Source organism: Aquarana catesbeiana, linkage group LG01 (genome assembly GCF_042186555.1).
Source record: "Aquarana catesbeiana isolate 2022-GZ linkage group LG01, ASM4218655v1, whole genome shotgun sequence".
Taxonomy (NCBI): domain Eukaryota; kingdom Metazoa; phylum Chordata; class Amphibia; order Anura; family Ranidae; genus Aquarana; species Aquarana catesbeiana.
This window is the reverse complement of record NC_133324.1, coordinates 380,498,394-380,523,905: the sequence shown is the minus strand read 5'-3', so window position 1 is coordinate 380,523,905 and position 25,512 is coordinate 380,498,394. Positions and strand designations below refer to the sequence as shown.

The 25,512-nt window shown below is 39.3% G+C and overlaps 1 protein-coding gene across 5 annotated transcripts in view; it reads left to right on the top strand.

The window, feature by feature from the left end:
- LOC141146947 (transducin-like enhancer protein 4) overlaps positions 1 to 24,659 on the top strand; it is a 182,711-nt gene extending 158,052 nt beyond the window's left edge. For 4 of the 5 annotated variants that reach the window (XM_073633843.1, XM_073633834.1, XM_073633826.1 and 1 more), the window contains 5 exons: positions 3,579 to 3,726; positions 4,765 to 4,915; positions 6,129 to 6,205; positions 10,140 to 10,599; positions 23,933 to 24,659. In XM_073633843.1, the coding sequence (XP_073489944.1) occupies positions 3,579 to 3,726; positions 4,765 to 4,915; positions 6,129 to 6,205; positions 10,140 to 10,247 (484 nt within the window). In that variant the 3' untranslated portion in view covers positions 10,248 to 10,599; positions 23,933 to 24,659. The remainder of the gene's footprint in view (positions 1 to 3,578; positions 3,727 to 4,764; positions 4,916 to 6,128; positions 6,206 to 10,139; positions 10,600 to 23,932) is intronic. The other variant, XM_073633818.1, reaches the window with a different exon arrangement.
- The last annotated feature ends 853 nt before the right edge of the window (positions 24,660 to 25,512 follow it).

Genomic DNA, 25,512 nt, shown 5'->3' with positions numbered 1-25,512 from the left:
TATATAATGTGTGGCTAAGCATACATATTTATTTTATATTGTCAGCTGCTATGACCTTTTTGTGATTGTATTGAACCACTGGATTGCAGATGCACTTCTTAGGAATGATCATCCCCTTAGCGATTACCCAAAATGCATATTGTCTGTCCAGTGCATGCTACAAAGTAATCTGTGAAATGGTATTATGGTACTAATGGTCTAATGCTATCTGTTGTCTTATAAGCTGGCACTACAGTTAGTCATTTTTGTAGCCAGTCTGATGATTATTGCATATTTCCAATGGTATCAGAGACACAATATTTAACACTGTGAATGATGCCAACACTTCGTTCAAACAAGTGATTAAAATGAACACTTTTTTTTTTTTATTAAGTTAAAAAGAAATAAAAGAAAGACATGGGCTCAACATTTATCAGAAGGTTGATACTCTTATAGATAATGTATTTGCATATACTGCTTGATAATCAATTAGTTGTATGTCCAAATGTCTTTAACATACTATTATGCATGCCCAGGGCAGCATATGTAGATGCATTGTTATTAATGAGGGTATCAGAGCTTTTTGATAGATGTTCGGCCAATGTTAATTTTTAATCACTTGGTTGTTTTGTAGTAAGTGATCCCGTACAACGATTACTTTGTTGCTTCAACGGTATCTTTTTTTTTTTTTTTTCCCCCATATATCTTAGTTTTGCTCGGCTGTACTAGGATTGTTTTTGTAGCTGGCAGTTTTGATATATACTTAGTTCCCATAGTGCAAGAAAAATGTGTAATGAGAAAATGTGTACCGCCTAATGTTCCACAGTAAGGGACCTGTGAAGCTGTGATTCTCCATACGAAAATCCCAATATTCTTGAGAAAACCTGATGCTCTGGCAAGTTCCCCTTATAATAACAGTGTCTTAGGATGGTCACATCATTGCTTTAAGGAATGCTAGGGGTTCTGGGGGGTCTGCTTTAAAATTAGGTTTTCATTTTATATATGGTTTTTATACTAGAGGTTTGACAATTCTCTACAGTAATGTGTGTCTCTACCACCTACTACAAGTCCCTAGTGAAGCTATCTTGCAGCTGGACTCCCCAGTAATGTGCTGTTCTTGATTATGGAGCAGAGCACGTTTTTTTTTCTTTTCATTTTAGTAGTACTGCAACTAGTGAATGCGAGAAGAAAGCAATAAGCATTCACTAGGTGACATAGCTGATATAAATTAAATCAAAATCATCTCAACAGGCTTTATCGTTTTAGCAGTATTGACAGACAAATTGATTGGAAAATTGCAGCTTTAAGGTTCTCAGTGTGTTGTGTTGGGCTAAAGCGCACCCTTTTTGTGAGGGGAGAGAGCATAATTGATTATATGTGGACTTGACTGATCAGGTGAACAGAGTAGTTTAGCTTGGCAGTCTAGTTGTAAAATTCATAAGTCACACTGGCAAGCCGTGCAGTTTTGTGTTTTGGATATGCTGTGTGCAAGTGCGCGTATAGGATTCTGTATCATTTTAAGTATGTGACATAACCAGATGCTATCACTTAGACAAAAGCTTCAGGGTGTTTGGCGCCGCCAGCTCTTTTGTCTGACGGTTTTATTATAACCACATGCTGTAAACATGGGGAGGTATGTTCATAGTAGGACTGAATAATGGATAGGCATAAAAAGGAAGTATGTTGCCCTTATCAGCCAAACAAGTGCATGTTCTAGGGAAAACACTTGAAGTCCAGTTGCTATGAACAACGCATTGTTGCCTCCCAGATGAACAGCTTCTTCATCTCAATGATTGGCTTAAAGACATTCAGCTTTACAATTATATATGTATTTGTACTATCTGGAGGTAACAAATGTACTTCAGATTGCATGCCCCGGATCTACTCAAGAGTACTGTTGAAAAGAAAATCTACGTACATTTCCAGATTTACAAATAACAAGTGAAATGTCTTAAAGTGGAACTAAACCCTCATATCCTTTACAGCCAAGGAAGGTGCCATCTTAGCCTCTGATCTGCAGTTTGATTCAAAGTTCAGGTGAGAACTAACATAAGCTCACTAGCAGCTGTGACCGTTCTCACCAGAGTGATGCCTAGCTGTTTTGGTAAAATGTTATCAGAGTGGGTTTAGTTCCATTTTTTAGTTGCATTGCATTGGTGTTCTCCCATTTTGTCTGGAAATCCCTACAAAAAAAGGCATAGGGCAGCCAACTGCCTTTTGGAGTCTCCTAATTAATTGTAGTTCACTAGAGTGTAATAGTTGCCACATGACTTCAAAATAAATACGTTTCTGAAAGTCGCTGAGTTTGTTAGAGAATATATCTAAACACGTGAGACCTATCAAAATAAAGTCGTAGGGAAGTACCAATTAGAGCTTTGGTTATAAAATTACATTTTCCCTAAATCTTCCCGGAATATTGGGAGATCAGCTATGGGGAATGGACAGGGTATGCCCCTGCCTTGAGCTGGCTGAGCACCAGAACTCAGTGACCTGGTAAGGAGGGCTTTTGAGAGATGCAGCCAAGTGGTTCATTGTAACTCTAAAGGGGGGAAAATATCCAAAGCTACTAGGGTAGAGGAAAATCATCCATGGGACAATAGCCACATACCTCATAAGGTTTTATGAAAAAGTGAAAATTAATAAAGACACCTATATCAGCTCCTGTTTGCCATAGGATGTGTCTGAGATCTAAGGCTAGCATGGAGGTTTACTCTCTAAGGCAGCGATGACCCTAAGTATCAATGCGATTAAAAAAAAAAAATACTCAAATAGTTTAGCATGGTTAGTATGGCCTAGTCAAACCTTAGACTGGGGTTTGAAAATTGCAATGGTCTTGATCCAATCTGACAGACCTATAGCACTTTGGCCAGGGAGAATAGGCAAACTTTACTGAATCCAGATATGCAAAAATGGTAGGAGCTTCCTGCAAAAGAATTGCAGTTGTAATTTCAGACGTAATTGCAGACAAAGGTGGTTTGAAGAACTACATGAGGAACGCATTGTATATTCCACTATTTTGTACTAGAATGTTGCATTTGCACTTTTATTTTATACATCTATGACGAGCAGATACACGTTGCAAGTGTATTCTGTACTCGTACACACATGGGAATTTGGTCAGAAGGCTAAAACCCAGCCGGTTCTTCTTGGGCTACGGATGGAATCTGGTGCAACCACATAATTTACAGACTCGATGCAAATAACATCCCTGGTGGGAATTGTTTTCTGGACAGCAGTGCTATCCACTAAACCACCATACTATACCACTATGCATCTGCTGCTGTGATATTATTAGTTTATATACATATAAAATGCAGTCTCCAAACACGGGTCATGTTGATGGTTATCATCTGCAGAAAAATTGAAAAACTAAGAAAGAAGCTCATTATGGGAGACACATGTTTATGTATGAATGCACAATTCTACTTCTCAGACATCACATCATCTGTTATGACAAGCCTTCAACGACAAGATTGTTTGTTGTTTGTGAAAGTAGCTTTAATAATACAAATCATTGTATGTTGTGGCATATGTCTGTATATTTACATTGGAGCATTTGTGTATTGTTTCATTTTGGTAAAAATGTCTGTTAATTTTAGGCAATTCCAGGGCCACACAGATGGAGCCAGCTGTATTGACATTTCTAATGATGGTACCAAGCTTTGGACAGGAGGTTTGGACAACACTGTGCGATCCTGGGACTTGCGTGAAGGACGACAGCTACAACAACATGACTTCACATCACAGGTATAATGAAAACAAAATACTCTGCTCCTACTGCTGCTATTAGATAGGGTTACATGAGTCAAGGTTTAAGGGATTTTGAAGCACGCCCAAATAAGTGATTTCTTTTCATGCCCATTAGAAGAGCTTCATGTTTTAATTATAGCTGCAATGATATCACAGGTGACTCAGGACTTCAATGACCTCAGTTTTTTTCTTCTTTTAGTTAGGGCAACATTAGACATTTTTTTTTCTTTTGACAATTAGGACAAACAATGTTGACCACTTTTGATTGTCTAACTGCTGTTTGCCCTGGCCAAGTCCCAGGTCTCACTGTAGTTTGAAGCATTTCATATGCTCCATGGGATCGAGCCAAGGTTATTCCCATTTATTAAAGAAAATCTCAAGTGAGAAAAATGTGTAGGCTGATATGGCTCACTGCTTTTATAAAATTACTATGTGCCTGGCTGTGGTTTCAGTGCATTCTGAATCACTGACCTGGAAATGAGCAGCAAGTGAAGTCAGAACTGCTGATCTTCATACTTGTTCCTTGGCATAGACTTAGTGGGCAAATTGAGTTTCTTTAATAGACTAAGTGGCTCTAGGAAAAGCCGTGCCCACTGATGCCCACCTCCATGTTGCTCTGTACAGCATCTTGGGAGGTGGCCACCTGCTCCCCAATGTTTGGAAAGTATTTTATAAAGTCTTCAGCAGATTGGTGAGGGAATGTGTGCAAGATGAATAGGCAAAATGCAGGATTATCTTTAAATCCAATCCATCTTTTCAAAAAGAAACATCAGCAGTGGCAGCCTACTTGGTACTATCAGTACACTATCCTTTAATATTGCACAGGGTCTCTCACTAGCTTAAGAATTTACTAATGTCAGCCATCCTAAATATACTGTATAGTGACCATTTAGTCATCAATTTATTTAGAATTCATATACGACCACGAGACCTGAGTTGACAGATTTGTTCAATGAATGAAAGGACATCTAGGTGTATCCTTATTCCTGTAATACTCTTGAAAAAGCTGATGCCTTTTATTTTTTTTACTGATAGATCTTCTCCCTGGGATACTGTCCAACTGGTGAATGGCTGGCAGTGGGCATGGAGAACAGTAACGTGGAGGTGTTACATGTCACCAAGCCAGATAAATACCAGCTACATCTTCATGAAAGCTGTGTACTCTCCCTCAAGTTTGCTCATTGTGGCAAGTATCTATTTGCTTGTTTTGTTTGTAGATCTCATCAGTTTCGGTATGCTTCTCTTCCCTGGTGTAGACTACCAATGCTAAAGTGTTGATTTCTTACTCATGAATCTTTCAGATTACAGAGGATAAGGTGGCTCAGTGTGGAGTCACTATAATGCACGTGAGCTGTAACCTTAAAGGGCCTTTTTAACTCTTCGCTGCCCCATTTATATACATTTTGACACCCCAAATGAAAATAGATATTTTGTGGTCTGTTCAGGTATGTTGCAGTCTATGGGTACCACTGTCCCCTTAGTGCATTTTGCTTCTAGTTCAGTCACCCTCGTATTCAATAGCTAATAGAACTTTGTTTATGAAAGTGCAAAAGAAAGGGTTTACATATGGCTATAAAGTTGCCACCTTTTTTTCGGCTGGTCTTTGGCCCACCCGTTGAATTCATTGCATTCCTGTCCTTTCCGTATTGTAGCCTCAGCTTCACATGTGGGCACTACCTAGGGCAGTCTGTCGGCAAATGCAGATTTCTAGATATTGCAGCTGCTCCTGGCTAGCATTCACCTTTCAAGGCATTTTGTTTTTTGCATAACCCTTTCCAAGAGCCAGCTCACTGCATGCTGGGCCCTACTATAAACGAACAATCATTCAATCTCCTTTTTGAATACCGAACACTCGGCCATGAGAGTAAACTATTTTGCCATCATGTAATGACCGAATTTTGATTGCTAAATCGTTCAATGAACCATGATGTGTTTTTTTTTTTTTTTTTTTTTTTTATCCAGCGATTCCACCCAAGCTCTTCAGTTTTATTTTGTTTATTTCGGGCTGAACGAAATAAAACTGAAGAGCTTGGGAGGAGTCGCTGGATTAACTATCCGCTGATGGAGGGGTGGCAAAATATTAGCAGACTAAACTTTTTAATACACCACTGCAAAATGAAATTGCCTGTCTGCCACTTGCAGTTGAGTCATCATGTTCTTTTATCCGGTTTCCTTTCTGCTTGTACATTGAACATACTAAAAACTTTAACTTTTAAAACTGGTAAAACAAAGATCAGCACATTTAAGTTGAGTGTGACTTTGTAAATTTGGACTTGCGCTCAGTGGGGCTGGTTGATATCTCGCTTTGATTTCCTCTAGCTGTTTTTCCACACTCACTGTGCAAAGGTCAAGCCTATGCAAGAAATCCCTGTATCACCATTATCCTTTATTTGTTTTAGGTAAATGGTTTGTGAGCACTGGAAAGGACAACCTTCTCAATGCCTGGAGAACACCTTATGGAGCCAGTATATTCCAGGTAAAGTTTATTATTTTTATTAATTATTTATTGCTTTAGGTGTCAGTGTGAGTTTCCAGTGCACAGTTTGTAAATTTATACATGTCCTGCACATATGGGTTTACGGTTTTACTTTTACCAGCAAAATCAAGAATGTTTTATTCATAACTGCAAAACGACCATGTGTCTGCTAAACCATATCTCTATTGAGGAAAAAAAAGAACAATCCTGAAAAGGTTGTAGAGATTTCTCTGAAAGTGATATGGAACACTTCTGATGGCTCCTTATCGTTTTTTGTTTTTTTTTTTTTTTTTTTTATTCTGCATAACTGTCATAGCCAGTGCTTGACTTAGGAGGATAACATGAAAAAAAACTGGGCCGTGTACAAGGAGTTGTATTAGTCCAACGAATGATAGCTGTTACTAATGCCATTTTAATGTAGATCATAGATCTGTAGCCACTGATAAGTCGCCTCTATATAATTAAAAGTCGGAAGGACAAAGCAAAAATATTACCAATTTAAATTCAGCTACTGATAACTTAAGATTTTTCATAAATGTGCAAGCTTATGAAATCAATTTTAAGTAATATCCGCTTTTCTGAGAAATGCGCAGCTAGAAGTCTATTGATGGGAATGGTACTTTTTCCGCACTTCTAGATAAAGCTTGTATGTGTTTAAGCTAAGCGCTTCACTGGAAAACCCATTGTCGCTGGATATATTCTATTTATAAATTACATTGTGCTGTGGTGAGCAAGAAGATCTAGAAATGTAATACTTTAGAGCCCCACTAAGATGTCACTCAGAATGCTTTACTACTTGTCAGTGAGAACAGAGGCACTGGTTTAATGCCATACAGCAAATCCAAGCTCTTGTAATGATTAGTCATATTACTGTGTGTGTGTGTGTGTGTGTGTGTGTGTGTGTGTGTGTGTATATATGTATGTGTGTGTATATATATATATATATATATATATATATATATATATATATATATATATATATATATACACATATACATATATACACACACAGTATGTGTGTTAACAAAAAAAGAATATATGTTTCAGACTTCTGATTCTTGGATAGTTGTAGCTTTAAATACATTTCAGCCTTTATAAAATGCCCAAGTAAATTTCTTTTAAATGGCATTAAAAAAAGAAACCATAATGGTTTTTGGATGCATTTTGTTTTATTTTAGTTGGTTTGTTTTTAAAATCATATCCAAAATCAAACCTTGGAGCAATTCAGTAAGGGATAACCACTTCTCCTACTCATTCACCTTTGTCGATTTCAGCTTGAGCTGTTGATCTCTGTTAACAGGTATTTTCAACCTAGGAGCAAAGGAAAGCCTGAAAACTATGCAAAATATGGCCAAGAGCCATGCCCGCTGGCTATACATAAAAATGTATTTCATATCTTCATTATTACCAGGGTTTAAAGAAATGTTATGCATATTTTTTTTTTTAAGTCTAGATCATAAGAAACAAAAAAGAAAAGAGATAAAAAAGCATATGTCAAAATATATAAGCATAACTACTTTGTATTGAGTAGTAAGAAAAGACCTTTGCTACCTTTTTTTTATATACTAAATGGAATGTGTTGTTTGGAGGCTATATAACCCTTTATTTTTTATTTGATCTGCCAAGGAATGTAAGCACTATGAAATATTTTAAAAAGGGCAGAAATAATATAGTTGCATGGCTAAATAAAAGAGTGAGCCTGCAGGCAAAGTACTGTTACATGGATCTTGGAACTATGAGGTGACCTACAACATCTTTTCATAATCCAGGCAACATAATTGGTCGAACATAAATCTAAATCCAGACTTGTGCCTAGCCCTTTAGTTACACCGTTTCTTACAAAAAATGCTATTATAAATACTATTGACTATCTTCCATGAAAAATTCTACATTTGAAGAACAGATGCATGACAGTGTGAGATATTGAACCAGTGCTTGCAGGTAGAGGAAAGAGCTGCAACTGAACACATGTATTGATTACGTGAGGTCATTTGATTAAAGAATTGTGGTAAATATAAAAGAACAAAACAAAAAAAACACATACTCCCCTATGTGGCTGCAGATGTCCCCCCACCCGCTCGAAGACCAAAAACTGGGTGGTAACGTGACCGCTGATCACAAAGTTCTCGGTCTTCATTGAGCAGGGAGTAGTGACTGTCAAAAGCTTTGGCCATACTTCTCTTTTAAATTGGGGTGGCTAAGAAGACATGGTTAAGATTGTTTATAGCTAAAACAATTCTATACCACAGATCAATTTTTCTGATATATGTCTATACAGAAGATTACTATACTAAAATGTACCCTTTATTTCTTAGATTAGCCAATTTATGTGGAACTGAAGAATGTAATTTTTACCTCCTATAGGTAGCCTAGCTTAAAGTGGATGTAAACCCAATGTCATCCTTTCTAAACTACTGCCATAGGGGTTATCTATAAGGATATACATGCCTCCTGCATGTATCATTTACCTGTCAAATGTCTCCCCTCTGTCCCTTATGAGACCCGAAAAACTGCAGATTCTGTGGGTGGGTCTGTTGCCTGGAGCTCGGTGGGTAGAGTCGTGATGTCAGTAGACTCCCTGCCCACCTCTACACTCCCCTTGTCAATATGCATTTTCTCCTGTGTATTTCTTACACTGAACTTCTGCTATGATCTCTAACATCCAGTGAAAAGACAGGAAAGTAACCACGTGACTTCAACATGCCAAATCATGCTGAGGTGTGGAAAAGCCAATCCTTGCAGAACTGCTGAAGAAAGGAGTGGGAATTAAAAAATAATGCATGTCTTAGGCTAGTGCACGAGATATGTAAATCACCTGTCACTCACAGCAAGGGGGAGGATTTGACAAAGTTTTTCTCTGTTTTTCAAATTTGATCTCACTGAACAATAAGAGGATTGCTCAGAGCTGGATTAACTCTTTGTGTCAAGACTGGCCTTAAATGATAGGAAATCTTATACTCTACATTATGACATAAAAAAAAAAAAATTCAGGTTTACATCCACTTTTAAACGTGCTACTAAAATCTCATGAGATCAATCTCCATTAGCAGAATACTTTTAATGTGAGCTGCTGGACAAGAGACTTTCATTGATTTGATTTAGTTAATAATCTTGTGCAATCACAGTACAACCTTTTAACTGTATTGCTTAGACTTTGAGAAAATCTTTCCTTTCCTCCGTATACTACAATGGGAGTAGAAGACGAGAGTCTCAGTTGCTCATTTAGGATATGGAGTTATTTTATTGATGATCACTTAACAATTGCCCAAGTGCACTACCGTGTGTGTGGGGTGGTGCACTGCTTCATAAAAAAAATGTTGCAGGTCTCTTCTTTACCTTCTGGGTATGTTGCCAGCCAATTCAAATCAATGGGTTACATTAACACAATAACCTAGTGAGAATGGGTCCTTAAAACTTAACCATGTATCAATGAGGAGATCCATGCTAATTTCATAGAAGAAACCCATCACACTTTGTAAAAGAAATTATGCACAAGATTATCAGTGCATCTGCTATCCACTACTTTTAAAACTCACAAGTTCAGGAAAAAATGCCAAAAAATATCCTATACACACTGAGAAAATAACCAGACTTTTTTTATTATGTCATTATTTGCTATAAAGATTAATAAGGTCTCCATTACCAAGTGTTCCTGATAAGAGGTCCTATACTTATATACAGACAAATCCGCGTCACCACTATTAACTTGAATATACACGTCTGCCAGTTTTCAGGAAGCATATTTTGCACGAAAGTCCAAATCTACTTTTCATTTTCTTAAAGTTTGACAGTGTTTACCTGAGCTAAACAAATCTGACAATGTGGAGAAGTGACCTGTTTTAAAAGCAGACATCTCTGCCTGTTCATTGTCTTGTGTTTCTTTTTTTGGAGAGAACCTCTCATCTCACTGTTCATTGTTTATTATTTCCCACAGTCCAAAGAATCTTCATCTGTGCTGAGCTGCGACATCTCTGCAGATGATAAATACATTGTCACTGGATCAGGGGACAAGAAGGCTACAGTGTATGAAGTTATTTATTAGAATCAAATTCAGACTGCCATCAGGATGCTTTCTAGTAGCACTTTTCTGTAAAATCACATCTTTTTGGAACCAAGGACCTGATCTACCCACCATACAAAGTTCCTGCTCTTTCTTTGCCAAATGCGTTCCTCAGTTTCCGATCTTGTTGTAAATACTTCTACTAGGAACTTGATACCAAATCTTCACATTAATGTGTGGAAGACACACAGGAAGAGTATACTTATTCTATACATTGGGCTAAAATTCTTGGATTCTGTATTATAGTTGTAACATATTTATTTTGTGTAAAGAAGACTTTCTAAAATATGAATGGACTTTAGAAAAGTGGCCTGTCCTGGCTGCAAAAATGAAGGTGAGTCTGTTTTATTCTGTAGTCTGTATGTGGTTATTCTGAATTTGATAAATATTAAATGCAGATTGACTCAAGATCATTTTTGGCTCACTCAACAAATGCTATGCCCATGCATTTTCAGTGTTTTGAGTTGAGGGCAAACTATATGATACTTTAGACACTACTGACATGATTTTTTTTTTTTTTTTAGTCTCACCTAGAGCTGCACGATTAATCTTTAAGAATCTAAATCGCGATCTTTTTCTCTTCCCGATCTTCAAAACAGCATGTCACAATTCTTTTAACACAGTGGTTCTCAACCTGAGGGTCGGGACCCCCTCGGGGGTTGAATGACGATTTGCCAGGGGTCACCAAATCCTGTGCTGTTCCTGAAGCTCTCCAAGCTTTTTCGCGGTCCTCCAGCAGGGCTGTCCCTGGAGCCTATGGCAGCCAAGCTGGGCTGTTCCTGGACCCCGTGACCGCCCACTCAGCCTCTTCGCAGCCGCCCATTCAGTTCACAGCATGGGTGGGGGCAGAGACTAGAGGTCACTGACTGGTGAGGAATGTGAAGTGGGAGGGGCTGGAGGAGACCCCATCTCCTGATTTTGGCATAGGTGTCACTGCTGCGAGACACCACAGAGCTGGAGACACAGTGAAGCTGGAGACAGTGAGTAACACTACCTGTGATTAGAGTTGCCATTAAAAGTCCCCACTACAGTTCACAGATCAGCAGATGACCTTGATCAAGAGCACCTAAGTTGGCTGATCAGAACTCCCCCCCAGCATTGCCACTCATCCCTACTCCCCACCAGCACTGCCACTCATCCCATTCCCCCCACTCCCCCTCCAAGGAGTAAGAGAAGGAAAAAAAAGGGGGAGAGAAAAGAAAAAGGGAGAGAAAGAATAAGAGAAAGAACAAGAAAGATGGCTAAAGAGAGGGATGGGGAAAAATCCCCAAGAAATTAGGATAGAGAGAGATAAAAGGGAAAGAAAGGAGAACAAAGAGGGAGTGGTACATCCTAAAATGTACCATAAGGGGGTTTTAATACTGTACGAGTGGAAGGGACTCAGGGAGCACTAAATGTCCATGGGTTAGGGGCGCTAATTACTTGTCTTGCATTGGGTGCTCACAACCCAAGGCAAGGTAATTTTACTGATATAACAAAAAGCACAGCGCTGGATATAAATGCAAAAATACAACAAAAATTGATATTACTATTAAAGCACCAACAACTTTCATATGTGATAAAAGAAAAAAATAGAAATGAACAATAACATGAATGCTTCACTATAGTGATATATATGCGTGAACAATAACATGAATGCTTCACTATAGTGATATATATGCGTGACTATTCCCAGTTTTTTATCCACACATTTAGAAAAAGTCCAAAGATGCAAAAAATTGCTTTTTTGGACATTTGTTTTGACATAATTTTTGCATCTTTGGACTTTTTCTAAATGTGTGGATAAAAAACTGGGAATAGTCACGCATATATATCACTATAGTGAAGCATTCATGTTATTGTTCACGCATATATATCACTATAGTGAAGCATTCATGTTATTGTTCATTTCTATTTTTTTCTTTTATCACATATGAAAGTTGTTGGTGCTTTAATAGTAATATCAATTTTTGTTGTATTTTTGCATTTATATCCAGCGCTGTGCTTTTTGTTATATCTATTTAGTAGTGCCCTTATCAAGGTATAGTGCATAGCTGCAGGATTTTCCTTCACGGGTGATATTCACTAAGTTACTGTTTGTACACCTAGCGCAAATTTTTTCTTTAGAAACAAGGTAATTTTACTGTTAGGGGTCCCCACAACTTGGGAAATTTTATCAAGGGGCCACGGCACTAGAAGGGTTGAGAACCACTGTTTTAACAAGTGCAGAGAGTTCTCACAGCTGGGGGGGGGGGAGATCCAGGCAGCCTGCCAAGTTTAATCACAACACACAAATAAGTAGAAAAGTATCTTTTCGTTCTTTTATCAAAGGAAAGAACTCAAGCGTGTAAATGAAGGAAGTTTAACCATTTAAAGACCAAACCTTTTCTGACTTATTGATTTACAAGTAAAAATCATTATTTTCTTCTAGAAAATTACTTGGAACACCCAAACATGATATATTTTTTTTTTACAGAGACCCTATATAATAAAATGGTGGTTGTTGCAATATTTTATGTCACACCGTATTTGTGCAGCGGTCTTTCAAACGCAATTTTTTTGGGAAAATACACTTTAATAAATTTAAAATAAAAAAAAAAACTAAACAGTAAAGTTAGCCCAATTTATTTTGTATAATGTGAAAGATGTTAAACCGTGAGAATCGTGAGAGAATCGTGATCTTTATTCTAAGCAAGAAAAATCGTGGTTCTCATATTAGCCAAAATCGTGCAGCTCTAGTCTTACCGGAGTGATGGCGTTGCCATGCTGCAGTTTTGTGTGCTTTGACTTGCAGTTTCCATTTCATGTCAGTTTAAATGAAGACTTTCAAAACTGCATCACAATACCCTGGAATCACATGGTAACAAAGGTTAAATCAAACCGGATACTGCTTGTCTTTGTATTTTGTGTAAAGAATCCCTTAATTTTGTAGGATAGTGTGTAAAATTAAGCCTTTTTTGAAAGTTGTACTGGCCACACTGGTGACCCTGGACGTAGACCGCATCCATGGGTGCTCATCGGTTCCTATATACGTGCATACAGCCACTGCATTGTCAACCTATCATTAATCTGTACAGGCTGCAGCTGTATGCAAACACCTGTGATTCCCAGGCACACAAATCGCTTTCCTTTTTATATGCTGTATGACCCCCCTCATGCCATAGTTACATAGTAGGTGAGGTTGAAAAAAAATACACAAGTCCATCAAGTCCAACCTTCGTGTGTGATTATATGTCAGTATTACCTTGTATATCCCTGTATGTTGTGGTCGCTCAGGTGCTTATCTAATAGTTTTGAAGCTATCGATTCCCCCCCGAGCCTACCACCTGTGGAAGGGAATTCCACATCCTTGCTGCTCTTACAGTAAAGAACCCTCTAAGTAGTTTAAGGTTAAACCTCTTTTCTTCTAATTTTAATGAATGGCCCTGTGTCTTGTTAAGCTCCCTTCCACAAAAAAGTTTTATATCTAATGTGGGGTCACCAGTATGGTATTTATAAATAGAAATCATATCCCCTCTCAAGCGTCTCTTCTCCAGAGAGAATAAGTTCAGTGCTCGCAACCTTTCTTCATAACTATCCACCAGATCCTTTATTAGCTTTGTTGCCCTTCTTTGTACTCGCTCCACTTCCAGTACATCCTTCCTGAGGACTGGTGCCCAGAACTGGACAGCATACCCCAGGTGCGGCCGACCCAGAGTCTTGTAGAGTGGGAAAATTCTCGCTTTATCCCTGGAGTTAATCCTTTTTTAATGCATGCTAATATTCTGTTTGCTTTGTTAGCAGCAGCTTGGCATTGCATGCCATTGCGGAGCCTATCATCTACTAGGACCCCCAGGTCCTTTTACATCTTAGATTCCCCTAGAGGTTCTTCCCCTAGTGTATAGATTGTATTCATATTTTTGCCACCCAAATGCATTATTTTACATTTTTCTACATTAAACCTCATTTGCCATGTAGTTGCCCACCCTATTAATTTGTTCAGATCTTTTTGCAAGGTTTCTTGCCCTGCTTAGCTTAGTATTGTCCGCAAATACAGAGATTGAACTGTTTACACCCACCTCCAGGTCGTTTATGAACAAATGTAAATAGGATTGGTCCCAGCACAGAACCCTGTGTGACCCGACCATTGCAAGTATTCCCCATTTATCACCACCCTCTGAACTCGCCCTTGTAGCCAGTTTTCAATCCATGTACTCACCCTATGATCCATGCCAACAAGCTTTATTTTGTACAGTAAACATTTAAGGGGAATTGTGTCAAATGCTTTTGCAAAATCCAGATACACCACATCTACGGGCCTGCCTTTATCTAGATGGCAACTCATCTCCTCATAGAAGGTTAATAGATTGGTTTGGCAAGAACGATTCTTCATGAATCCATGCTGATTACTGCTGATGATACCGTTTATTATCTCCTTCAGGAGCTGGCATTCTATTGATGTTAGGCTAACTGGTCTGTAATTCCCAGGGATGTATTTTGGGCCCTTTTTAAATATTGGTGCTACATTGGCTTTTCTCCAATCCGCTGGTACCATTCCAGTCAGTAGACTGTCAGTAAAAATTAGGAACAATGGTCTGGCAGTTGACTCTTGACTGAGTTCCCCAAGTACCCTTGGGCGCAAGCCATCCGGTCCCAGTGATTTATTAATGTTAAGTTTCCCAAGTCCAATTCTAATTCTGTCCTCTGTTAGACATGAGGGTGCTTTCTGTGATGTGTCAGGAGGATAAACACTGCAGTTTTGGTTACTGAAGCCCCCAGATTCCCTCGTGTAGACTGAGGAGAAAAATAAATTCAATACCTTTGCCATCTCCCTATCCTTTGTAACCAGATGTCCTTCCTCATTCTTTATGGCGTCAATATGGTCTGTCCCCCCTTTTTTACTGTTTACTTAAATCATTTCTTGATTTTTTTTTTTTTTTTTTTTTTTTGCATTTCTCCGCTATGTGTCTTTCGTGTTCTATCTTAGCCGCCCTAATTGTTGCATTCTTTATAAACTCTGAATGCTGACGATGATCCCTCAACCTTGTATTTTTTTAAAGGCCTTCTCTTGCTTTTATATGCATTTTTACATTGGAGTTAAGCCATCCAGGACTTTTGTTCACTCCTTTTTTAAATTTATTTTCCAATGGTATGCACTGGCTAATGCCCTTATTCAATATGCTCTTAGCTTCATCCCTTTGGAGCTCTACCCATAAGGATTTAACCTCCTCCCTAGCTCCCTTAGTGATGTCATCTCTCACATTCACTTGTACATTCTTGATATATAGACATGCCCCTCCCCCCTTTTTACCCCCTCTATCCAAGCGTATACTCTTGAATGGTTGCCAGCCAATCATGAGAGCTGTTGAACCAGGTCTCTGAAATTCCCACAAAATACAAATACTCCTTGTACAACAGTTTCTTTAGTTCAACCATCCTGTCCGCCAGGCTCCTGACATTAGTGAACAAGCCACGTAGTTTAGCCCCGTCGCATACTATCCTCTTATTGGGTGTTCCGAGATTGCAACCAGGACTTGTTACTATACTTGCCTTCGGTTTATGTGCTTTAGTCAACCTACCACTAATGCCCCCAATACTACCCTTTGGACTATGTTCTACGCTATCTCTACCTCTCCGACCATGTGCACTTGCCATACAGCGGTACTATTGATCCACACACACTACTCAGACAACACTTGGGTACTCACACTACACAGGTACTTCAAATACAGGTCAAATACTCAAAATGAGTTCTACAGAAAGTTATATAGGCCTCAAGCACCTGTGACCAATTAACCACTCTGCTTAATTAGTAGGCTGAAGGAAGGAAAGGGGGGAAAAAAAGGCTGTTTAAAAAGTGACAGAAGGGGTGTTAAAAAAGCTGCAAGGAAACCCCCCCCCCCCCCCAAAAAAAAAACAAAAAATGCAACCCAGCAATTGCCAGCAGTCAAAAGCAAAGCTTGTTCACACTCCACTCAAGGTTCCCACTGTTCAGCTTCCAACCAGCAAGCCTGGCCATATTTGTTAATGTAAGATATACCTACTCTATCTTTATTCTATTGAAATTTTTAGATAAGCGAATAAGAGCAGAATAGCCACTGTGTTATGCTGACTCAGTGCTTAAAGTCAACCTGTGTGTTTATATATGTGTGTGTGTGTGTAATATATATAGATATATATCTCTCTATCTCTCTGTCTCTCTCTCTCTCTCTCTTTATCTCTCTCTCTCTCTCTCTCTCTCTCTCTCTCTCTCTCTCTCTCTCTCTCTCTCTCTCTCTCTCTCTCTCTCTCTCTCTCTCTCTCTCTCTCTCTCTCTCTCATCGTGGGAGGGCAGAGGGACAGGTGGGGGAACAGCATCACAGGAGGGGGCAGAGGGACACATGGGGGCAGTGTCAAAGGAAGAGGGCAGAGAGACGGAAGGGGGGCATGGGTCGCAGGATAGTGGGGTTAGGGACAGGTGGGGAGCAGCATCACATGAGGGGGGCAGAGGTATGAGTAGGTGCAGCATCACAGGAAGAGGACAGAGGGACAGGCAGGGGGCAGCGTCACAGGGGGGGGGTGTCAGCAGAGGGACAGGCGGGGGAGTGTCACAGCAGAGGGACAGGTGGAGGGAGGCGAGTGTGTCACAGCAGAGGGACAGGTGGGCAGAGGGACACAGGAGGGGGCGTGCCTCACAGAGGGAGGGACAGGTGGGTGGCAGCGTCACAGGAGGGGGGGAAGAGAGACATATGGGGTATGTGTCAGTGGTGGTCATAGGGACAGGAGGGGGGGAGAAGGACAGGACAGAGGAGAACCTCTCCAGCATCAGGTCATCAGGCAGCATTGGGTGGTGGGGCCCAAACAGTCCCAGTTACGGGGGTGATTGTGGGGTGGGGGTGAAGAGGTGCTCATAGGCCAGGGTACAGAGTTCAGGAGGCGGAGGGTTTCAGGGAGGTGTCTATCTCTTGATGTGGATGCAGGAATCGCCCTCACCACGCTATTGTATTCTGAGAGCTGGTACTCTCTCCCCTCCATTGGAATACACAGATCAACGCTGCAACTGTTGATGGAATGCTGGTTTTCCAGCATGACCATTCGACAGTAGTCAGTTGTTAGACCGGCTTATGTTCAACATATAGGAGTACACTTTTACCAAGATCTCGGTATGTGTGTACTCTGCTCAAAGTGGTTGTAAAGGCAGAAGGTTTTTCATCTTAATGCATTCTATGCATTAGGATAAAGAAAAAGTGTAAAGTGGGCGTTAAACGGTCAACTCCAGACATATGTATTACAACACAGATATTATATAAAAATTATGGAATGGAGAATTCACTGTTGAGTATATGCAGGCCAATACAAGAAGCCAACTCCCGACATGACTAAACATAAAATAATTAATAGTGCGCACACACACTATTTTTTTTAATCCTGTATTTAGCTGCATCAGTAGACTATTCTAATTGGCCAAATTCACTTGTGTCCCTTTCGTGTTGTGGAAGGAATAGGTTAATGAATCCCTGGCACCAGCTTCATGTTTTTACAGCCGTGACAGGCATTCTGCAGTTAAAAGTTTTTTTAGTTTTGTTTTTAAACAGATGCTCAAAGTTGTTGATAATTTATTCAACTGGCGCCAACCTTATTAGAAAGAAATGAGAGAGAATTAAACATCAAAGTTGTATTCGTTCACATATGATATTCCTACTATTACAGTTAGCTTAAAATATAGTACTGTCTTTGTTATTAACCAGCTTGGAACATAACGTACTGCTTTCCTAGAACATACGTAATAGCGCATAGATCTAGACTTTTTGTGGTGAACTTTAATGAATCTGATACACAAGATAAGGTGTAGCTATATAGGGCCAAATAACCATTAGTGGGTTCTTTCAGTATCATACCTTCATTTTTAGGGGTTACTGGTTCCAGGGATTTGGCAAGGGGTTCATCTTCACTGTCCTAGAACAAGCACGACTCAGTAATTAGGGCATGACTGCGTTCATCGCCAATCATGCAGCTATTGTTTCTTGATTGGATCCCTTTAAATTGAATCTATGGTGGAAAATGCTGACAATTTCATGGTGCCTTTACACTGTAAAACACACCACCATGAAATCCGGGATGTTATGTCGCAAGTGGCATTTTAGCCTTTTTCTTTTACAGGAAATACTACTGAAACCTGTAGCATTTAAGAACAGAAATACTGCAGCACAGAATTTTCATAATTTTCATTTTCATTGCTGATAGTACGAACTATAGATGTGCTTATTTTTCTACAAATTTTGCAGCTGCATTGTGTGCTACATCTATAATTGGGCTCATTTCAGTAACATGGAATTATGAATGAAAACCTATTTATCATGCTTCTGGCAGACCTGCAAACTGGCAAAAATTATACTGTATGAACCAATAAATATTACAGCTTAAGTAAAAGCTGAATTGCCTCATTGTGTTATAATTTCTGAAACCAATCATGGGAATTGTCAGTCAAAGGATATACCCCATGTGAACTGATATAGCCAGGGGTATTATTTTGGCGAGTAGGATTTTTAGGAGCATACAGAATAAACAAGCACTTTGTGAATAAAGGAGTGTCTGTCTTTCTGTCTTTAATATTTATAGCATCCTATATATCTATATCTAGGTTAACATCTGAAAACTATAAAGTCAGAGTGATGCCCCGTACACACGATCGGACATTGATCCGACATTCCGACAACAAAATCCTAGGATTTTTTCTGACGGGTGTTGGCTCAAACTTGTCTTGCATACACACGGTCACACAAAGTTGTCAGAAAATCCGATCATTCTGAACGCATCATTTAAAGTGCCTCTGATTAACCCCAAATAAAGTTCAGCTGTTCCAGTAGTTATTTCCTGACATTTCCACAGAGAGCTTCCAAATCATCAGAGGGCTTTCATTGTTAAAAGTTATCAGTCAGGAGAAGGGTACAAAAGAATTTCCAAGGCACTAGATATACCATGGAACACTGTGAAGACAGCCATCAAGTGGAGAAAATATGACACAACAGTGACATTACCAAGAACCAGATGTCCTTCCAAAATGTGTCAGAAGAAAACTGGTCAGGGAGGCTGCCAAGAGGCCTACAGCAACAATAAAGGAGCTGCCTGTGACAACAATCTACCGTGTTCTTCATATGTCTGGGCTATGGGGTAGAGTGACAAGACGGAAGCCGTCCAAGCCTGGCTAAGTTTTGCAAAAAACGCACCTGAAGTCTCCCAAAAGCATGTGGGAAAATGTGTTGTGGTCTGATGAAACCAAGGTTGAACGTTTTGGCCATAATTCCAAAAGATAGGTTTGGTGCAAAAACACTGTGCATGACCAAAAAAACACCATACCCACAGTGAAGCATGGTGGTGGCAGCATCATGCTTTGGTGATGTTTTTCTTCAGCCTGTACAGGGACCTTAGTCAAGGTAGAGGGAATTATGAACAGTTACAAATACCAGTCAATATTGGCACACAACCTTCAGGCTTCTGCTAGAAAGCTGAACATCAAGAGGAACTTCATCTTTCGGCATGACAACGATCCAAAACATACATCCAAATCCGCAAAGGAATGGCTTCACCAGAAGATCATTTTTGGAATGGCCCAGTGGCCCAGCCAGAGCCCAGACCTGAATCCGATTCAAAATCTGTGGTGTGATCTGAAGAGGGCTGTGTATAGGAGATGCCCTCACAATCTGACAGCTTTGGAGTGTTTTTGCAAAGAAGAGTGGGCAAATATTGCCAAGTCAAGATGTGCCATGCCGATAGACTCATACCCAAAAAGACTTGAGTGCTGTAATGAAATTAAAAGGTACTTCAAGAAAGTATTAGTTTTAAGGGTGCGCACACACGGTATTTGCCCAGCTCTCCTAAACACCTTTCATCCTGGCAGCAGTGTTTTGGCAGAAATAAAACATTTGATGCATGTAAACGTAATCAATTAATTTCATTGGCCATACTAATAATTAATTCTGCCCGTTGAAATGAATTCACGCTCAAGCTGTTGACATACATAAACATGCGAGGGGGGGGTCTTCCAAAATGCTGTGCTGCTCCTTGATGCTTTGGCAGTGTGTGTGTGCTTTTTTTTGGGGGGGGGGGGGGGGTTATTTCTGCCTCCTAAATGCGTGGACAGAAAAAAGGGGAGGGGCATTTAGAGGCAGAAAAGAAAATGCCAGACGCTCACTAAGAGCAGAGTTTGTAATGCTCAATGCCTTTACTAAATCGTTCCACTTTAAATGCAACATGCAATTTTAGCATGTAGCATTTAAAAATTTACAGAAAGGGATTCCAGACAGGGACTTGGTTGCATTAAGCAGTATAAATGATCAGGTTTTTGCTATTACACACACCAATCAGCCATAATGTTATGACCACCCACTATAACCTGTTGAGGCATGGACACTAGACGTCTAAAGGTACGCTGTGAAATCTGGCACCAAGCTGTCAGTAGCAGATCCGTTAATTCCTGTAAGTTGCAAGGTGGAGCCTACATGGATTTCACATGTTTTTCCAGCATATCCCACAGATTATCGATTGGATTGAGATCTGGAGAATTTGGAGGCCTAGTCAACAACTTCAACTTGTGTTCCTCAAACCATTTATAAATTCATCAGACCAGGCCACCTTCTTCCATTACTCTGTCCCTCTCCAGTGCCCCTGTGCCCATTGTAGGTGCTTTTTGCTGTGGACACGGGGCGGCATTGCCCCCTGACCGGTCTATGGCTACCCCGTACGCAACAAACTGTGATGCAGTGTGTGTGTGTGTGTATGTTCTCACACCTTTCTTTCAGACCAGCATTAACTTTTTAAGCAGTTTGAGCTGCAGCAGCTTTTCTATTAATCAGACTTCACCTGCCAGCCTTTGCTCCCCATGTACATCAATAAGCCTTAGTCACTCATGACTGTTTTCCTTCATTGGACCACTTTTGGTAGGTCCTGATGCAGTTTTTGAAGTTGCACTGACCCGTTTGTCTAGCTATTACAATTTGGCCCTTGTAAAAGTTACTCAAATCTTTACACTTTTCCATTTTATTTTTTTTTCTGCTTTCAACACATCAATTTCATGGACAACCTGTTTAATTGCTGCCTAATATATCCCATCCACTTTCAGATGCTATGGTCATGGGATAATCATTGTTTTAATTTTATGGCGAAGCAATGTATATTTATATAAAACTTTGACCATAACTGTGTATCCAGCGTATGAGCTGTTTTCTATTTGCTTTAATATAGAACTTATACCTGTCAGTCTTTGCTGTTTAAATCTTTGCCAGCTCTATATAGATCTATTTGCCATAAAACTATATAGATTTGAACAGCAAAGCCTGCCGGTTCTAAGTTATATATTAAAGCAAATGGAAAACCGCTCATAAGCTGGATACACAGTTATGGTTACATTTTACTGCACAGACTTACCATGTTGGCCTGGAGGAGCTAATTGATTTGCATTTAAAATATTGAGTAGCTTAGTTGTTTTGCCCCAATTCTCTTGAAAGTTTCCTTCCTTCATCATTGTTCTCTATATGTGGCCTGCTTGTACGAAGACCATTTGCTGGATTCATAGTTTAAGTTTTGAAGGCCTCTACAAGCATAACACTTTAACCACTAATTCTTAGTGGGAATAATAGCAAGAAAAACAAAGGGTAATTTGAACAGTCTGAATTGTTTAGCACACAAGCATAGAAAATAAAAGGTTTATATTTGTATCAGACAATAGTTCCAACTCCTGACCTCTCTCCTCTCGACTACCCACCACAAATTCCCCTCTGGCCAATTCCGTGTGCAGCTGGAAAACCACTGCTGTGATGAAAGATTCTCATACTGGTTATTATGGAGGATTAGAGGCCAGTAAGGGCAGCACTAGCACAAAGGCCACATTTCAGCCATGCCACGCTTGTCAGATGGTTACTGTGTTATGCTGTATTTCCAAAACAAGACAAAAGCTCTAGGCTACAATTATTTAAATATACAGTCTTCATGATGTGTTATCATTTTTACCTTGTGTCAAAATATATTTGCATGCTTACAGAATTACTATGACTAGCAGGAGGTGGCCTCAAAATAGGCATTATTGCAGAATAGTGCATGGGCTTGGTAGGGTTTGTTTTCATTTCTTTCTTCCTTTATACTTAAAGCATTACAGTGAATCTATAAAGGAGCAACGTTTTATAATATAGTAAAAAAAAAAAAAAAAATCTATTACAAACTACCTAGCTATAGGTAGCGTGTTACCCATTAGGTTCTCAAATAGCTCAGGAAAAAAAAAATTCCACTGTCGATTGAGATCTGACTGGCAACCACTGATATTAAATTCGGGTGATAACCATTGTTAGATAAATGTTTGTCAGGTGCAATGAGATCATCATCTTTCTGTTCTCCTATTCCCCTAAAGTGGATGTTAACCCCATTCATGAAACTTGAGCTGGGCACATATATCTGCAGTGTTTTCGTATCTCTCTTTAAAGCCCTAAGTCCTGTGTCTTTCTCCTGCTCCATTCTTCTGTTATCAGCATGATAAGTTCTGACAAGTTTTCCGTCAACTATGATAAAACCAGGCTGAATTTTTTGTCAGGGTGGGTGCCATAAGCAGAGAGCTAGTCTATTCACAGCACGGGTCTGCATTTTTTCTTCTTTTTTCTGCCTGTGTGGAGAGGGGTGTGGGCCTTTCCTCCAATCAGCTGTCTCAGTGTATGGCAAGAATCCACACCCACAGTTGAATCAGGAAGAGAAATTCTAACAGGATGTGCACTTTCTAAACCGTATATAAAGCTGAAGACAGCTTGTAAAACGTATGTAGGAGGATTTGTTTCATCTCTGTGTATCATCTGAGGCTGTTAACTTCACTGGTTATATGTGGGGGTTTACATCCACTTTAAAGCTTGTTAATTCATTTCCTTGCTTTCATTGGCCATCTCTGGCCAATGACAGGCACATGACACTCATGCTGTGCCTGTCAAAACTATGGGTGGTTATACACATTAAGGGAGAGAGATCACTGAAAACAGAAATTCATCTTCCATCTTTAACACAGTATTGTATGGGAGTCGGTTGACAAGTATCCCTCTTGCTATTTCTTAAAATATATATCTAAAGTTCGAATGTTTTATTTTTGGATAGCATAATAAGCAGTTAGAATCACTTTCAGGTTTTTATTGCGCTGTTTGTGTCTCTGGGAGATTCCCTCGTTGTTGTTGTCCTAGAGTATTGCCATAGGGATTGAAAATAAGGAAAAATTCTAAATTTAGAGTTGTCTCCAGAACAGGAATAGAGGAGAAATCTTCCAATAGGGACACTTGTCCAAAAGGAGATTTCAATTATTGCCAAAGACTTCTTCTCCCTTCCCTTGGTACGTACAGGGCAGGAAGAGAAGAATAAATGACCCAAAAAAATTACTAGGGGTTCCAACCACTCTATTCAAAATGAAAAGGCAAATATATATATATATATATATATATATATATATATATATATATGCAGAAAAAGTTGATGTCCTTTTGCCGCTATAGAGGAATATATATATGTGTGTGTGTGTGTGTGTTTTGTTTTTTTTTTGTGCCTGGAGTTCAGCTTTAAATAAAGAACCATAACTGAAATGTCTGTCTTATAACAAAAGCTTGGGTTGTCACTTTTAACGGTTGTAAAACAGTTTTCTGTATGAATGTCAAAACAAATGCAATCATAGTGATTTGGTGTGTAAATAAAACTTTCTCATTTTTTTGCAGACAGACCTACACCCCAAGTAATTCAGCATTTTCCCTCCTGGATAGTTTACAGCATTGCCCTTTTCCACAGAAATTATGTTGTACTCTTGTCATTACTGGTTTACTAAATGAGAGGCACCAGAGCAGTCTCAGAAGGATCAATCTCACCACTGTTCCACCACCAGATGATACATACGGAGATGCAAGCGAATGTAACACTTCCATGGAGGGGGATCTTCGTTTCAGGCCTTCTCGTCCAATATTAGAGACACACTGAGCCGCCATGCCTCAGACAATATTTTAACTTTTTATGTCATTGTTGCTGTTTAATATGTGATTCTTTTTGTACTTTTACTTTTGTTATTTTAAATGCTTTAAAATTCTTAAAGTCTGTGGATCTGCTGATGTACAGTGCCTTTGCTGCTATGGATCAAAATCAAAAGGACATTGTAGATAAATTTTACCGTATACGTAGAAATGAGTTTATTTCCTACTAGAAATGAATCAATACTGAAAAGTCGGACTGTTCTACTGAACTTGCAAAATGTGGTAGCAAAAAAATGGTGTTTTCAGTACACAGTGTTTGATGTCATTAACAGTTTCGTAATAATCTACAGTGTAGAAAGATTTTGATACTAAATTGTGTCATTGTACATAATTATATTACATTGTTGACCACAAGTACATATATTATACTAGATTGTTTGTGCATTCAGACTTTTAAGCATTAAACTTAAGTAACTTCTAATATTTCTGTGAACTTGTGTGTGTTAACAAAATTTGTTCTATGATTAACCGTCTTCAATTAATTAGTCATTATACTGTATCTTTTGGACACTTAACAGCACTGGAAGATTCACCCATAAATCCTCTACTAATTACACTTATTTTTGTTTTCCTTTGACATTATCTGGAACATCTCCCAGAGAAATTTTGTTCTTAATTTTTTTTAATTGGGATACATCATTAGAGTCCATCTGGACACTGCAAAACCCAGTCATTCGTAATTGTTGAAGTGGTTTAAAGCAGTGACAGAAGGCATACGTCAACATAAAACTTGAATCCCAGTCACTTTTATACAATGCAGTTTATTTTCCCTCGTAAAGTATTACTAAACCCACAGTAAAATCAGTCTGTATATGCAGTAAAGCATGCTTGTTATACTCGCTGTGGAACCTAAGGGGTTTATCCTTCGGATTGTGTAAAAAGGCTGTTTGATCCTGTCTTATGACCCTTCCCTTCTTTCACTGTCCCCAATACATCTCCTGATAAGAGCCTTTGGGGTCACTCTGCACATGCTCTGTTTGATGTGTATTGCTAGAGGTGTGTTTTTTTTTTTTTTTCCTTGGAGTGCATGTGATCAGCACAAGGCCAATCAGCACTCTCCAGATGGGGGCAGGGATCCTGCAGCCTCATAGGACAGTCAGAGTAGAATGAAAACTCCTCCTACAAGCTTGATAGAAGTCACAAGACTGCTATATACTGCTGATGAGAAAAGGTATTTTGCAGTTTATATTTGCGAACATAATTGCATTTCCGTGTTCTGTGGGAGACCAGATATTGGAAGCAGGTTCCTGGGTTTAGTAACACTTTAACCACTT